Below are 18,393 nucleotides of genomic sequence, written 5' to 3'. Positions count from 1 at the left end.
CACCAATGCAGGGGACATGGGTTCGATCCCTGGTCCAGGAAGATCCCACATGCCGCGGAGCAACTAAGACCATGCGCCTAGAGCCAGTGCTCCGCAACGAGAGAAGCCACGGCAATGAGAAGCCCACGCACCACAACAAAGAGTAGACCCCACTCGCCACAACTAGAGAAAGCCCGCGCGCAGCAACGAAGACGGAACGCAGCCAAAAAAAAAAAAAAAGAGCCTGTAAAATGAAAGAATAGCAAGATCTACACCACTGTATACATATATTCTTAATTAACATGTATTGTTGTATAATATATATATTAGGCTAAGAACAACTCTTAAACTAATGTATATTTCTTTCCTAACAACCCAATGTCCAAGAATATTAGAGACACTATGATCAAAGAGCAACTACTGTATCACACCTCATATAGTCAATCTGGGGGAAATTTTAACTGGAGCATAAATAATTATAATTACCAGAGGATGATATGGTTCTATCAGTCAATTTATGACATAGTAAAGAATCACACTTAATATGAATTATTCACATGTCTTGCTGCGAAAGGTACTGAAATAGCAGCTACATGATGCTCACATCATAGTATAATCACAAAATAAAAGAAAGCATTTTTCTCTGGAATAACTAAAATAAAAATATGCAGTAGAGTAACATGAAAGATATTACTCAGAAGCAGATATTTTAATCTCTCATGAAATGTTTAAAGTGCCTTAATTTGTGTAAAAATGCCTGTAAAATGACAAAGTTTGAATTCAAACACAGGTCTGTTTAACTCTTTACACAATGTTGACTAAAGGCAAATAGACAAAACTTTGCAGCAAAAAACCATTACCAGATATTTTTGAAAGATACTAAACTGTTTTCTAGTCTTTGTACCTTTTTTCCTCAAGGGAAACATTTGTATTTTCCTTAAAGGACAGAATACACTGTTGCTTTTCTATATGAAAAAGGGTTTTTTTTTAAATAACATTTTATTATTACAGAATCAATCCATGCTCATTGTTGAAAATTTAAAAATACAGACTTGTAAAAATACAATCATTATATTTCTACTACTCAGAGTATCAGTGTTGAACTCCTAGTATTTAACTAACTGGATCTTTTCCTGGGCGTATGTATAATCATAAGTATGTACATATACATAAGTATATACATACTTATAGTTTTTGTATTTTTTAATAAAAATGAGATCATGTGAAAAAAAGTGCCTTAATTGAGAAACTAGATATCTAAGCTACTCTAATAAACCAGAATACTGTTGCATTCTTCCTCCTTTATGTCCTAAAAAACTGATAGTATGAAATTCAAGAGAGCTAAGAAGAATGACATGATTCATGATCAATACTCTTTTCTATATTATCATTCTGTTCCTGTAGTCAGTTGCTATGATAAGGCTCTACATGATTACCCATCCAACACCACCATTTCTACGACTCTGTATCTTGGCATTCTCTCCCTCACTTATTCTGTTCCAGCCACACTGACCTCTCTGCTATTCCTTGAACATTCCCAGCATGCTTCCAACATGGAGCCTTTGCGTATACTGCTCTTGCCTCTGCCTAATACACTCTTCCCCCAGATATCCAGAGGGCTTACTCCTTAACTTCCTTCATGTCTTCGCTCAAATTCATCTTATCAGAAAGGCCTCTTCCGATTAGTTATTCACAAAGTGGAATCACCTCTTCTTGGCTCTCCCTATCCCCCCATCCTACTTTTTTTCTCTACAAGACTTCCCTCTATTCTTCCCAACTATTATATATTTATCTGTGTTTGTTTAATGTCTATTGCCCTCAACCCCAAGTAGAACATAAGCTCCATGAGGGCACGGAGTTAGTTTTGTTGACTGCTGTATCATTACTGCTTAGTATAGTGCCTGGCACATACTAGCCTCTCAGTAAGTATGTCTTGCATGAATAAAGTACTTTCTATCCTTTTACCCTTCTGTGCTGAATTATGGAAGAATTTTTTGGTTTCATCTTATAACTTACTATTCCACTTTTCAGTCACATCTGCTCTGCCATTAAACCCATCTGCTGAGTTTTAAACATTTTTTTCACTGAACAAAATTTTCACTTCCAAAGATAACCAGTTGATTTTTTATATGGTTACCATAACGTTTTCACATCTCTTTGAGGATATTAGTTACACGTATGGGTCTTGATGTGTGTTCTGTTAACTATTTCCTAAATTGTAAGTTCTTTTATTTGTAGTTTGATAATTCTCTTTCAAGTGCACTGGTTTTAATCAAATGGTTGGCAAATCTAGGTTCTAATGCTCATTTTTTAATTTGTAAGCCCATATCTGTCTGAAAATACTGTATCTGCTTAGCCAAGCACATATCCAGTGGCTGTGGAGAAGAGGCACCTCATGCTTCCAGGCAGAGTCTGCCAGTCTTCTGGGTATGAGGGCTCCTTCTTATTCCAAGGTATGCCCACCCCAGGCACTATTGTATGAGCTCAAGCCCCTATAATTAGTCCTCTTAAAATAGGCAGATACCGGACTTCCCCGGTGGCGCAGTGGTTAAGAATCCGCCTGCCAATGCAGGGGACATGAGTTCGAGCCCTGGTCTGGGAAGATCCCACATGCCGCGGAGCAACTAAGCCCGTGCACCACAACTACTGAGCCTGCTCTTTAGAGCCCACGACCCACAACTACTGAGCCCGTGTGCTACAACTACTGAAGCCCACATGCCTAGAGCCTCTGCTCCGCAACAAGAGAAGCCACCGCAATGAGAAGCCCGCACACCACAACGAAGAGTAGCCCCTGCTCGCCGCCACTGGAGAAAGCCCAGGCGCAGCAACGAAGATCCAACGCAGCCAGCCAATCAATCAATCAATCAATAAATAAATAGGCAGATACCTCTGCTCCCACTTCTATGCATAAAGAAGGGTATAAGAGGTTTCAAAGTAACCAAATGTCCAACATTTACCCCAGGTCCCCCTTCCACTGCCTGTATTCACTGAGCCTAAAGCTCTACTGAACCTTTTGCATGTTATCTTAGCATGTGCTTATCACAGCATGTGCTGTGGTTTTCTGTTGTGTTCCAGTCATACCTTTTATATTTCAAGGATACTTTAAAACTTCTAGTCTACCAAAAGTACCCCTTAGTCTTCCATTTACTACTGAAGGTAATAAATAATATCGAGTATAACAGAAAAAAATACAAGCATTAGAATCTGATGCCCCTAGGTTCTAATCCTAGCTATCCCACTTTTTGGCCATGGGACCTCAAAGAAGTTACCTAAGTACTCTGAGCCTGAGCTACCTTGTCTGTTGGAACCTTAAATGAGATGAGTGTAAAGTATCCAATAAAATGCCCAGCATATAGCAAATAACCATAAATGTTAACTACTGTACCCTCTTGGCTTAAATCAAGGTCAGTAATCCCTTGATTAGAATTAAGTAGCAAGACGACTCCATGATTCTAAGGTTAATATATTTTACAACTAATCTATTTCTATTAAGATTTCTGATTACAGGTTTCCAACATACATGCATAAAGGTAAAAACTTTTGAGTTATCTGACAGAGGAACGGTCTTCTCCAGTAATCTCTAAAATCTGGCTATTGAAATACTTATCAAAATTGTAAGTTCATAAAAACAGCTCTTCTTTATAAAGGGTAGCAGATTGTATTTTTATTAGGTCACACTAAAACTAAAAAGTATGTCAGCAGTAACCCCAAGAGTGAAACACAGTGAAATAAGACAGTTGCCCACAACAGCAACAAAATAAGCAATGGATACATCACTGTTACTAGTACAATTTAGCACAGATAACTTCATTTCTCAAAACTGCAATGTCATAACAGAATTTTCCACTACTTCAGTAATTATACTTCCTTTAGAAAAATAAAATAAGGCTAAGAAGATTCAGTATGAAGACCCTTCTTCATTAGGCAAATTAGCAAAGGAAGAATAATTTTATTTTATTTCTTAATCTGACTTGATATTTCAAACACCATCCATTAGAAACATAAATTTTGTGGTAAAACAAAACATTTTTACAACTACTAACTTGACTGGATGTACAGGTCAAGGACCTGTAAATATTCAGTTAGTTAATAAAAGGCAGAGACCTTTCAAACACCTTGATCTAGAAAACTAGCTATTAAACTTAACCAATTCAATAAATTGGATTCTTTTTTAGAAATACAAATTATTCATCAATATTTACCCACGATTTCCCAAAAGAATTAGACTACAAATCATTATTTTATATTATTATTAGTTACTAATCATCTATGATAATATAGAAATACTATCCCCACAAACGTATTATTTTATAAGGAAAGTAAGAGAAAGTAATTGTGGAACTCCTAAGGAAAAAATATCTATATGCAAAGGTTCTTCTTTTACTTTTTCAGCTATTTTTTAAATGAATTTTCAGGTCTCATAATTAGTATTAATCTACCTTAATCCATTTACAGATCCTACTCAGTATTTTTAAATGTCATAATGAATATATAACTTACTTTCTGATCACAATTGCCCAGTCTTCTGTATAACTTCTTATACAATCTCTAACATGTGGATCCATTTCACTATTTTAAAAAAGAAAATATATTTATAATTTAGACAGGAAAGCATTGATGTTTGTGAATTCTGCTGCTGCGCTCTTGTTCATATAATAGGAAACAACACTACCACAAGAAATAGAATCTAAATAAAATAATGGAAGGTAGCCTTTTTATAGTTACACTAAAACCAGAAATAGGTAAATGTCTCCTTACCTTTCTTCAGGTACAGCTGAAACAAGGGTTCTACAGTCCCTAGGACTATAAACCACTTCAATATCATCTGGAGGGAATTCAATCAAATCCCTTAAAAGCCCAGAATCCACAGCTAAAGGATGAGTAATGAGGTAATCTTCCAAATCCACTGGATCCACTGCTTCAGTAAGGGGCACCTTTATAAACAGGGATGCATGTGAGAGGTGGGTATAAAGGAAGAGGTGGACACAAGAATTTTAAAACTTAAATAGATTTATTATTTTAAAAAAACGTAATTTTTCTCTTGCTATTTCTAAAATGTCAACAGATATTCAGCCAGATGAACTAAAGAAACCACAAAGTGTTGGGTCATACTCTCTCTGATTTTCTTGCTTCGATTTTGCCCATAACTCCCACATAAAAACAGTAAGATAACAGTTCTATAATACTATACAGTGACAAAATACTCACTGGAGGGATTCTTTTTCATAATTTGGAATTTTCATTGCTAAGTTTCTTAGTGGTGCTTTTACTTTATTTGTTGTTACTGTTATCCTAGTAAAAACGTACAACCATACTGCAGTGGGGGGAAAAATGGCCCTCCAAAAGATTGCCAAATCCCAATCCATGGACCTTATATGTGAAAATAAATAAAATATAAAATAAGAGTGTTTGAAGATATCATTAAGGATCTTAAAAGACGGACATTATCCTGGATTATCTGAGTGGGTCCTAAATGCAATCATATATATCCTTATATGAAGATAAACAGAGATTTGGGCCACACCAAGAGGAAAGCCATATGAAGACACAGGAAAGAGAGATTTGAAGATTCTGGCCTTAAAGGTAGAAGTGATGTGCCACAAGCAGCCACCAGAATCTGGAAGAGGCAAGAAAGTGATACTGAAGGGAGCCTCTGAAGAAAGTGCAACCTTGCCAAAACCTTCATTTCTGCCCGTTGATACTGATTCCAGACTTCTGGACTCCAGCACTGTGAAAGAATACATTTCTGTTGTTTTAAGCCACCCAGTTTGTGGTAATTTGTTACAGCACCCAAGGAGACTAATACACAGACCCTATTAAAAGTATTATTAGCAATAATAGGATATTTGTGGCATTCCTTAGCCAAGCTGAAATTATAGTTTTTGATAAGATACTCTACTTCTTATCTAATTCAAGAAAGAAAATTATTCAGGCAAAACTATAAATGATTATACAACAAATGTGCAGTTGTGGACCAATGAAAATAAGAATATGTTATTTTTCAAGATGTTCAACTGAGTAAAAACACTGAGACCTGCCTACTGTGCAAGTTTGCATTACTACAAAGAAGGTGCTTTAACCTATACTTCTTTGGACTGAACAACTAGGTAGAGCAACAACATTTTAAAGATACTAAGTAAAATAATGAATGACTATCACATCATAAACACTCAAAAGATAGTAGCTATTATTATCATTATCATTATATGTTTTCTCATTTAAACCTCCCCCAAACCCTATAAGTTAGAGATAATTACTATTTCAATTCTACAAATAAAGGCAATTGTGCTCAAAGAAGTTAACGTCTGAAAATAAAATAGCCACAAAATGAAGAGCAAAATTTCAAACTGGGTCTTTAAGATATAAATTCATGGTTTTCTCTCATAAGCATTCTATCTTACCTATTCTACCAAGTACATAATACACTATCATGACATGCTTAATAGAAGCATAGAAGCAATTCATCAGGGAAAGGGAAATCTTTTTCAATTACTGTTGCTGGAAAAATTCGATATCTATATGGGGGGGAAAATGAACTTCAATCCTTACATCACGACATATACAAAAACTAAACTTAGATGGACCATAGATATAAACATAAATGCTAAAACTATAAAGCTACTAGAAGGAAATATAGGAGAATATCTTCAAAATTTGGAGTAGGCAAGGGTTTCTCAGACATGACAGCGAAAGGGATAATCATAAAAGAAAAATTGATATATCAAAAGATGGTTAAGAAAATGAACAGGTAAGCCACACTAGGAGAAAATATTTACAAAATACATTTAATAAGTGACTGGCATCTAGAATATATAAAAAAGTCCCACATCTCATAAAAACAAACCACCCCCTCAAATAAATGGCGTGGGGGTGGGGGGGCAGTTGGTAAGACATTCAGAAAGGAAGATATAAAAATGGCCAGTTAGGGACTTCCCTGGCGGCACAGTGGTTAAGAATCCATCTCCCAACGCAGGGGACACAGGATGGATCCCTGGTCAGGGAACTGGATCCTACATGCATGCTGTAACTAGGAGTTTGCATGCCACAACTAAGGAGCCCTCGAGCCCAACTAACGAGCACACGTGCCGCAACTAAGACCTGGCACAACCAAAATAAATAAATAAATAAATAAAATTTTTAAAATAAAAAATCCAACAGAGTCCATAAAATAAAATTTATTTTTTTTAAAAAATGGCCATTTAGCACATGAAAAAGTGCTCAACATCAAAGTCACAAGTAGGTACTTCCACTTCCAGGAAGATGGAGTAGACATAATTTTCTCTATTCTTCCCACTAGTTACAACTACAAACCCTGAAGATTATATATAAAATAAACATAAGACGGCTCTAAAAGGTGGATAGAAAAAGGCAGACCAACAGGGACCTCGGGACCCAAGGAATAGCACAATAGTGAGTTACCTAAAATTTCTTTTTACCTTATATACTCCACACCTGATGCTAGAGAGGTCCACAACCCAGAAACACCAAGGAGCACAGGAAAACAAAAAACACAACCAAAGCCTGTTCTCCCCAGCCAAAGGACCAAGAGAGCAGCAGCCTAGCAAAATAGAAAAGGTTAGAGAATAACCACTCTACTCCAGCCAAACATCACATGAAAAACTGTAGTCCCACCCATATCCACACCAGCAAAGGCCAAATGGGGAGCTAGACTTCACCCTCACCAAGCTGTAACAAGCCATCCCAACACTACCCATTCAGCACCATGTCAGAGAAGTCAGAGTGGGGAGCTGAGATTTTCATATCTACTGGAAGGTAATGAATCCTCCACTCCCACAGTGTCAGTGGAGTCCACACAGGGAATCTGGACACCTATCGCTATACAGCAGTAACAAGAACTCCTTCCCCTTACTGCTGAGGCAATGTCAGGTGAGGTCTATATAATTTAATACCTATAGGGTGAAGAAACATAAAGGTACATAAGATTTCCACACTTCACTCAAACTGGTAAAATGTCAACACCAGTAGTATGATTAGTTATGTATATACAATACCTTAAGCAACCACTAAAAAGACTATACAAAGATATGCACTCAACAACATTACAGATAAATCAAAATGGAATTCTAAAAAATGTTCAGATAACCCACAGGAAGACAGAAAAAGGAAACTAGAGAAACAAAAGGCAGAGAGAACAAACAAAAAATAAAATGGCAGATTAAAGCCCTAGCAGAATGATAATAACATTAAATGTAAATGGCCTACATACACCAATAAAAAGATAAGAAACTGGCAGAATGGATTTAAAAACATGACATACCAGTAAGGTATACCAAAAGCTCACTTCAAAAAAGACAATATAAGGAGGCTGAAAACAGAAGGATGGAAAAAGATATACCATATATACATTAATCAAAAGAAAGCAGAAGTGGCTATATTAACATAAGATAAAGTACTTCGACTTCAGTGCAAAGAAAAGTACTGAATAAAGAGGGACATTACCTGATGATAACAGCTATGACCCATAGCAATCTTAAATGTGCATGTACTAAACAACAGAGCTATAAATTATGGGAAGCAAAAACTGACAGAACTGAAAGAAGAAATAAGATATATCTACAGTTATAGCTGGAGACTTCAAGACATCTTCTCAACAACTGAAAGAAAACTGAACAGAAAAATCAACAAGGATATGGTAAAATTCAACAGCACCATCAACCAATAGGATCTAATTGACATTGTTTTATAGAACAATCCACCCAACGACAACAGACCAAATACTTTTCTCAAAGGCCCAAAAAGTAAATACCAGGATAGACCATAACCTGAACCCTAAAACAAACCTCAAAAAATTTTAAAATATTGAAATCATACAGAGAGTGTGTTCTCTGACCATAATGTAATCAAACTAGAAATTAGCAACAGAAAGAACAGGAAAACCTCCAAACACTTGAAAACTAAAAACACAGTTCCAAATAATCCATGAGTCACAAAAGTCTGAAAAATGAAACTTAAAAATTACATTGAACTAAATGAAAATAAAACATAACAAAATTAGTGGGATGAGGAAAGTGCAAATCAAAAACACAAGATACTACTTCACACCCATTATGATAGCTATTACCAAAAAATGTAAAATAACAAGTGTAGGAGAGGATATTGAGAAATTGGAAGTCTTGTGCAATGCTGGTGGGAATGTAAAATGGTACAGCTGCTGTGGAAAACAATTCGGTGGTTCTGGAAAAAAAAAAAACCAAAACACACAGAATTATCATATGACCCACCAATTCCACTTCCAGCTATATACTCAAAAAAACTGAAAATAGAGACTCAAACAGATACTTGTACACTAATGTTCATAGCAGCATCATTACCGATAGCCAAAAGATGAGAACAATCTAATGTCCATCAACAGATGAATGGATAAACAAAATGTGGTACACATATACAATGGCATATTTTTCAACCTTAAAAAGAAATGAAATTCTAACACGTGCTGTAACAAGCATGAACCTTGAAGACATTATGGCTGAGTGAAATAAGCCAGACACAAAAAGACAAATATTGTATGATTCCACTTACATGAGGTATGTACATATAATACACAAATTCATACAGACAGGAAATAGAATGAAGGTTACTGGGGATTGGAAAGAGCAGGGGAATGGAATTATTTTTTAATGGGTACAGGGTTTCAGTTTGCGTTAATTAAAAAGTTTTGAAAATGGACAGTGGTAATGGTTGCACAAAATTGTGAGTGTACTTGATGCCATTTAATTGTACACTTAGAAATGGTTAAACTGATAAATTTTGTTGTGTATATTTTACCACAATATAAATACATACATACATACATTTAAGCGAACATTTTTTTAAACTTTATAAATCAATGTTTCTCCACCTAAGAATTATTTCTGAGGCAGTACACTTTTCAGGATTCAAAGTGTCACAAATGATACTCCATGAAAATAATGACAAAAGCTGGGAGTCCTTACGTATGTCTAATTCAAAACTAACCTTTCCTCAAAGATTGACCAATCATATCAAGAGTAAGGGTTAGGGTTGGGAAGAAAGCTATGACACTCTCTTAACAACACTAAATCACAGAGATGATAAATGATCTTGTTTCCCAAACTCACATAGAAAGTCACTGGTTTTCTAGGTGTAATACTAACTAGACTTGGAGCAAAGAAATAAATTTATTTCTGCTACAACTGTCTCCACGCTCTCTGACTCCCATCAGAGACAACTGCCTGGGCTAGTTTTCGGATGTAGTGATGAGCTGCTTTCAACTATAAATTATTTTGCAAGACTCCAAAGAAAGATCCTGTATTTACAGATTCAAGGGAGGAGACTGCAACATGATTTTATAACAGAGAATGACTAGGCAGCAAGCAGGGTTAAAGGATGCAATAAGAAGCAATAGTGAAGCACTACAGAATCCCTTACAGGCAATGTGAGACACTGTCTTACTTCAACAATCACTGCATTGGAATTCTGACTAACATGTTTAGTGTTCAGATCTCTTTCAGTCTTTTCTGGTGTGCCATCAAAATTCTGGTATTTGATTAGTGGTTGTTTTGGGATGGGAGAAGGGAGACAAAAGGGTGAGAGCTAAACAGTTTCTTTTTGAGGTAATGAAAACGTTCTAAATTGACTGTTGTGATGGTTGCACATTATATGTGAACATATTAAATCCACTGAATTGTAAATTAAATGGATGAATTGTATGGTTATGTGAAAAAAGTCTCAGTAAAGCCATTAAAAAAAAAAGTTGAACCAGAATCTAATCGTATACAGGAAATACAGAAGATAGAGAAACAAGTCTATGAGGAAGAAATTTCAAAAACGTTGACCCAGAATCTAACCAGTTACAGGAAATACAGAAGATAGAGAAACAAGTCTACAAGGAAATAAACATAAAATCCAAAAGGTAGGAAATTCTATAAGACAACTAATCCAATTTCCTCAACAAGTCAATGGCATAAAAACAAACAAACTTAAAAGTTGGGGGGAGGGAGTAGTATTCCACTGTGTATATACACCACATCTTCTTTCCATTCATCTGTTGATGGACATTTAGGTTGCTTCCATATCTTGGCTATTGTAAATAATGTTGCTATGAACATTGGGGTGTGTGTATCTTCTCGAATTAGTGTTTTCATTTTCTTCAGATAAATACCCAGAAGTGGAACTGCTGGATCATACTGTAGTTCTATATTTAGTTTAGTTTTTTTTTTTTTTTTTTTGCGGTACGCAGGCCTCTCACTGTTGTGGCCTCTCCCGTTGCGGAACACAGGCTCCGGACGCGCAGGCTCAGTGGCCATGGCTCACGGGCCCAGCCACGGAGTGGGATCTTCCCAGACCAGGGCACAAACCCGTGTCCCCTGCATCGGCAGGCGGACTCTCAACCACTGCACCACCAGGGAAGCCCTATATTTAGTTTTTTGAGGAACCTCCATACGTTTTCCAGTATGGAGGAAAACATACGGCTGTACCACTTTACATTCTCACCAACAGTGCACAAAGGTTCCCTTTTCTCCACATCCTCGCCAGCACTTGTTATCGCTTGTCTTCTTGATGATAACCATTCTAACAGGTGTGGGGATATCTCGTCATGGTTTTAATTTCCATTTCCCTACGCACTTTTTCATGTACCTGTTGGCCATTTGGATAACTTCTTTGGAAAAATGTCTATTTAGTTCTTCTGCCTATTTTTAATTGGGTTGTTTGTCTTTTTGTTATTGAGTTGTATGAGTTCTTTATATATTTTGGATATTAACCCCTTATCTGATATATGATTTGCAAAAATTTTTCTCCCATAGGGTGCCTTTTCATTTTGTTAATTGTTTCTTTGGCTGTGCAAAAGCTTTTAAGCTTGATGTAGCCCCAATTTGTTGATTTTTGCTTTTGGTGTTTGTGCTTTTGGTGTCATATCCAAAAACATCATTTCCAAGAACAACATCAAGGAGCTTCTTCTTACATTTTCTTCTTGGAGTTTTATAGTATCAGGTGTTATGTTTAAGACTGATCCATTTCAAGTTAATTTTTGTGAGTGGTGTAAGATAGGGAACCAATTTCACTGCTCTGCATGTGTCTTTCTAGCTTTCCCAGCACCATTTGTTGGCCTTTCCCCACTGGATGGTCTTGGCAGCCTTGTAGACTATTAGATGACCATATGAGCAACAACGTGGATGGATCTGGATGATATTATGCTTAGTGAAATAAGTCAGACAGAGAAAAACAAATTTTACGTTATCACTTACATGTGCAATCTATAAAATAAAACAAACTAGAGAATATAACAAAAAAAGAAACAGACTCACAAATATAGAGAACAAACTAGTAGTTACCAGTGGGGGGGATGGGGGCAGGATAGGGGTAGGAGATTAAGAGCTACAAATTACTATTATAAAATAAAGAAGCTACAATAATATATTGTACAGCAAAGGGAACATAGTATTTTATAATAACTCTAAATGGAGTACAACCTTTAAATATAGTGAAACACAGTGCTGTACACCTGAAACTTATTTAATATTGTAAGTCAGCCATACCTCAATTTAAAAAAAAAAGTTAGAGGAGGGAGAAGCTGCCCTTTTTTTAAAAAATGCAAGTGATCTAAGACCAAATTCCATCTGTGGATTTTGTTTGATCCTGATTTGAATAAACCAACTATAAAAAGATATGTATGAAATAATCAAGAAAATTTAACATGCACTGGATATTATTAGATGATACCAAAGAATTATGGACTGTTAATTTTGTTAAGTGTGATAACAGCACTGTGGTTAAATTTAAAGATGTTAATGTTTATACTAGTCTTCTACTTCTATGTATGTTTGAAGATTCCCATAACTTAAAAAGAACTTTTTCAGAGAGAATACGAGAAGAGAAATTGAAATCAGCAAGCTCTGACAACCCTTCAAAGGAATTTTGTTGCAAAAAAGAGCAAAGAAATATTGGAAGTTGGAGACTGATGGAAAAGTGGGGCAAAAAAAGCAGAATTTTTTTAAATGGGAGAAATAACGGTATGTTTGCATGTTTATACACTGGTGGGAATGATCCAATAAATAGAAAAAGTGATGATATAAAAGAGAAGGGAGGACTTCCCTGGTGGCACAGTGGTTAAGAATCTGCCTGCCAATGCAGGGGACACAGGTTCGAGCCCTGGTCCAGGAGGATCCCACATGCTGCAGAGCAACTAAGCACGTGCTACTGAGCCTGTGCTCTAGAGCCCACGTGCCACAACTACTGAAACCTGTGCACCTACAGCCGGTGCTCCACAAGAGAAGCCACTGCAATGAGAAGCACGCGTACCACAATGAAGAGTAGCCCCCACTCACCGCAACTAGAGAAAGCCCACACGCGGCAACGAAGACCCAACACAGCCAAAAATAAATAAATAAAATAAATCAATTTTTTTCAAAAAGAGAGTAGGGAGAATTCCTAAAGTACTGTATTTGAGCGAGAGAACTTGGGATCTAGTTCACTAGTGGTTCATTTAAAATAACTGGTGAATAGACACAATACGGGTACAGATGATAAAACGTGAACACACACGGCGGTAGGAGTATGTGGAAGTTCTTTCTGACTGCTTCAATTTTCTCAGTGAAACAGGAAGTCAAGTCATCCTCAGAGTGAAAATGGGGAAGAGCAATTAGGGTTTTAAGGGAAGAGTAGGAGGCATGAAATGGGTCAACTAAAACAGTGGGAAAATGAACGGACTAGGAAAATAAAATGTTTGCCTAGCAATGTTAAAGCCTTCATGAGTTAGTGGTCATAAATTTAAAGTGAGACCAGTCAATGGGATCTGTGTGTTTTCCTCCAGCCATACTCAGCTGCACAAGTGCAGGTATGAAGTAAGCAGAAGGTTGGATTTAAACAGCACTGAGGTAGTGCAAATGACATGAGAAGAAGTTAAGGAAGCCAAGAGTATATGCAAAAGAGTAATTATAATGATCAACAAATAATTTAAGTTTGGTAAGGAGAGAAAAGAGGACATCAAGGGGTGAGAGACACACAAAAGTTAGTATGATCACAAATTCTAGGTCCCAGTGGTGTTGAAGGACAGCTGAAGTCAGAGCACCAGAACAAGAGAGCAAGAAAGATAAGAAGTGGTATTAAGAGAATAGGAAACATAAAACTGAGATTACAGGAGGCTTATGGTTATTCATAATGATTAAATCCAGGGATGACTATGGAAGTGAATAGTTAAGGTGTAACACAGAATGCGGGAAATCAGTTGAAAAGAGGAGTTCAAGACACTAAGAGAGTATTAGAAGGATCATCTCCATGTACATTGAAACCATCCAGAAATCTATATATTCTAAAATTTCTCCAATCAGTATGTTACTGTTGTTAAAAGTAAACTCCATGTTTTAAAATTTTAATAACACAAACATTATATATAAACATGTCGCTACAAGTCAATCAAACTATTATGCTCTGGCATATGATGTTTGTTCAATAATTGGTACCATTTCATAACCAAAGAGAAAGTGTTAATACAACTTCACCCAAGTCAGTCTTAATTACTTTTTCAGTTTTTGACAAATGGAGCATGTTTTTAATTCATATTCCTACTATAACTAATAAGTACCAGTTTTTTATCAAAATTGATTATCCTCATGCCAGCCTCTTGAATAAGAAAACATATATTTATATCTCTGACATAGCACCTGGCTTAAAGCAATAATTCAATAACTATATATTCCTTTCTATTAAAGGACATAGATAATACTATGAATCTACATAATTATTTAACATTTACTTCAGTACCTATTATTTCTAGAATAGATTCCTGAATTTTCATGTATGAATCACCCTGGGTCTGGGAAGTTCTAATTGTAAAATTCCAGAGTTGATTAAATCCTGAATGTAAAGTGTAAGAGTTGCCTAGGAAATCAACACTTCTACAACGCCTCCCAACACTCCTCTGACTCAAATTTCAGAAAAGAGTGAGATAGCAACAAATAAGGGTGTTAGTGAGAGTAGTGATGGAACCCAATCTACTGGCTCTTATCTTTCCACTATTTTTTCATGGCCTAGTCAGAATTACACAGTAACATACCATATTTTAAATATGCTACTTACTGTGGTATGATGGGATATACTGCCAACAATGTTGAGGTTTTTGAGCAGCTGGGGAGAACCACTGTACTGTCCAGAAATCTGCTTCCTAACTTCAGCAGCCACAGTTCTACAACAAAAAAAGCAAATACATTGTTTTTAAAAAGAAAACAAACTAACTTAAAATGGGAGAAAGCTAAGTATTTTCAAAAGTCATCTAAAGAACAACAAAATCTCAGCACATCAATAAGGCTATAAATTTATAAGATATTTTGGTAAATACTGCTTATAATTACAGTAGAACATCTTTATAACGCTGATATAGCGTACAATACTTACAGCCAACTTACATAAGGCTTTTTTTGTATATGGCATTTCAGGGAACATATTGATACTTTGGTTTATGATAGAGCTGGAAGCTATAATAAGATGTATATATTAATGTGTATATATTTTAAGGATATAAAATTAATTCAAAATACTTTATAAACAATATTCATGCCCCAGAAAACTATTCCCTATTTTTACTTAACTAATAAAAATTGTCTTTATACTCTGGCATTAATGGCTTTCCATAATCTGACCCTAATCACCTTTTCAGCCTTACATATCCCTTCCCAAATTCTTCTCAATGAACATAAACTGCTTCCTAGAATGCTGTTTCTCTCCTATATCCACAAATTCAACTCTTAATTAGTTTTAGGGGTAAAACTCAAATGGCAAGACTTCCATACAAGATTCTTGACTCACCACAGCTAAAATACCACCCTTCTTAAAAACTGTTAGAGCATTTATCATAACCTAACTTGCATTTTCCTCCTTCCTAGTTATTTTCTCCACATTCATGTACGCCCTATATAAACAGAGGCAGTGGTTTCATTCATTGCTATTTCCCCTAAAATATTTAGCATGTGGCACTTAAAACAGAGAAATGTATATTTAGTCCTATGAAATACATAGTATTACTGACGAATGAAGTAAACAACAAAGGCATGACCATAACATAACTTGACCAGTAAGTCCTTATCTGAAACAGGATTAAAGTTTAGAAGTTCCACGATTTCAAGCTGCTTGTTGACCCTTGGGAGCATACTAGTATTTCAAATTTACTAAATGACATTTCTAGGGACTTCCCTGTTGGTTCAGTGGTTAAGACTCTGCACTCCCAATGCAGAGGGCCTGGGTTCCATCCCTGGTCAGGGAACTAGATCCCACATGCCACAACTAAAAGATCCCACACGTGGCAACGAAGATCCCTCATGCCACAACTAAGACCCAGTGCAGCCAAATAAATAAATAAATATTTCTAAAACAAAAATATTTTATACATTTGAATGACTCTGTAGCTCATTAAGCTCTATATTCCTTAGACTTCACAAAATTATAAACCAAAATATTCTGTGAGTCTTAAATCCAGTCATTAAATAACTTCCTCATATTAGTAACATTTTTACTAAGTAAAAAATGTAACTAAAGAACACAAAATAAAGACAACTATCAATAGATTTTGTACAATTATTTTCCTGATGTCAATATCTAACCTCCACCCTATGATCATCAACTGGTCACTATTTTATAAACCTTGCCTTTGTTCTTTTACTCTTTTCCAAAAAATAAACCCTAACTTCTTCCTATCATTCCACTGAACGTAAAGTGAAACTGGCCTACTGCCTTCGATTCTGGGCCAGCTTGATGATACTTTTGTTCTGGAGTGTTCTCAAATTAATGGTTGAATTCAGAGCCCTGAACATCTTAGTGCCCTTTCAAATTTCCAGCTGAATTTCTACACAATTTCATTTTCCAAAAGTTATCCAAATATATGATATAATCTTTAGCTTCCTTCTTCTCTTCCATACCCCCTTAACTATTTTCATATTCAATCACTCCACACACATCTCTTGAGCACTGTTAGGAGCTGACCACTCAGTTAGAAATTTTTGATAGAAAAGTAAAAGAGTTATCATTTTTAAGGCTCAAGATACTGAATTAGCTCAACTTTTTCTTTACAGGTGATCTGAAGTACATTAGATCATATATGTGTTTTAAAAAAGGCTAATCTGTTATTCATAATTGTCAAAACTTGGAAGCTTATCCTTCAATAGGTAAATGGATAAACAAACTATGGTACATTCATACAATGGAACATTATTCAGCAGTAAAAAGAAATGCACTATCAAGCCAAAAAAGACATGGAAGAACCTTAAAAGAATACTGCTAAGTGAAAGAAGCCCATCTGACAAGGATACAATACTGTATGATTCCACCTATATGACATTCTGGAAAAGGCAAACTATGGAGGGGTGAAAAACAGTGGTTGCCAGGGGTTGGAAGAAGGAGGAAAAGGAAGAGATGAGTAAGTAATGCACAGGGATTTTTAGGGCAGTGAAACTATTCTCTATGATACTATCATGATGGATACATATCATTATACATTTGTCAAAACCTATAGAATATACAACACAAACAGTAAACCTAATGTAATCTATGGACTTTAGTTAATAATAATGTATCAATATTAGCTTATCTATTATAACAAATCTATTATAACAAATGTATCATACTAATCCAAGATGTTAATAAAAGGGAAAACTTGGTTGGGAAGTAAACATGGGAACTCTCTGTACTTTCCACTTTTCTGTAAATCTAAAACTGCTCTCCCAAAGAAGTCTACTGAATTTTTAAAAATAAGTAAATAAATAAAAAAGACTAACTCAGAAAAGACAAGGGAGGAAGAGAAGAGCATGAAGAAACGATTAGAGGTTAGAGATGAAAGCTAAAGGAGGAATGTAACCTTTGAAGGAGGATACAGATTGAGGAGAGGGCAAAGGGCAAATTCTGTAAAGCATCTGGATGTGAGAGGACAGGAACATTCACTGTAGTTTATGACTCCCCTTAGGCTTTTAATGAAGCCTATACACTGTGAATGTTCATTATTATGTTTGGTTTAAAGGCCTTACAATCTCCTGATCCTGTTGTCAAGACTGAGATGAAAATGCTTTTAAAAAGAGAGAGAGAGACAGAGAACAAGTATTGTGTCTATCTTCCTCAGTGCTACTCAACTCAGTCTACCAACCTCAGCACTACCTCAGTGCTTCTGTTTCTCAGTGTTTCTGGGGCTAAACCACGAGTAATCTGAATTGTAAACTGCTATATTTGATCAAGTTCAAGATCTCAGTAACTGTTAAGACTTGCTATTACTTCAGGTACAGCTAAGAAAGAAAAACCTCGCTAATTAAGCAATACACTACCAATTAATTGAAAGACATACCCTGATTTCAGAAAATGTTAAAAAGTGAAACAAAATTTAAAATATGATTACTTCAAAAAGAGACAATCTTTCATTTAATAACAATCTTTCATTTAATAACAGAGACAAAGGATAAT

The 18,393-nt window shown here is 35.7% G+C and overlaps 1 protein-coding gene across 11 annotated transcripts in view; it reads right to left on the bottom strand.

Annotated features, from left to right (window-relative positions):
- The window catches only part of DOCK7 (dedicator of cytokinesis 7), a 211,794-nt gene that overhangs the window by 174,085 nt on the left and 19,316 nt on the right, over positions 1 to 18,393 (bottom strand). For all 11 annotated transcript variants that reach the window (XM_060304849.1, XM_060304856.1, XM_060304861.1 and 8 more), the window contains exons 2-4: positions 15,034 to 15,139; positions 4,738 to 4,913; positions 4,480 to 4,548 (exon numbers count right to left, since the gene is read on the bottom strand). In XM_060304849.1, coding sequence (XP_060160832.1) covers positions 4,480 to 4,548; positions 4,738 to 4,913; positions 15,034 to 15,139 — 351 coding nt within the window. The remainder of the gene's footprint in view (positions 1 to 4,479; positions 4,549 to 4,737; positions 4,914 to 15,033; positions 15,140 to 18,393) is intronic.

This window comes from Globicephala melas, chromosome 1, assembly GCF_963455315.2.
Source record: "Globicephala melas chromosome 1, mGloMel1.2, whole genome shotgun sequence".
NCBI lineage: Eukaryota > Metazoa > Chordata > Mammalia > Artiodactyla > Delphinidae > Globicephala > Globicephala melas.
The sequence above is the reverse complement of the archived record's forward strand: the minus strand, read 5'-3'. Positions and strand labels throughout refer to the sequence as shown.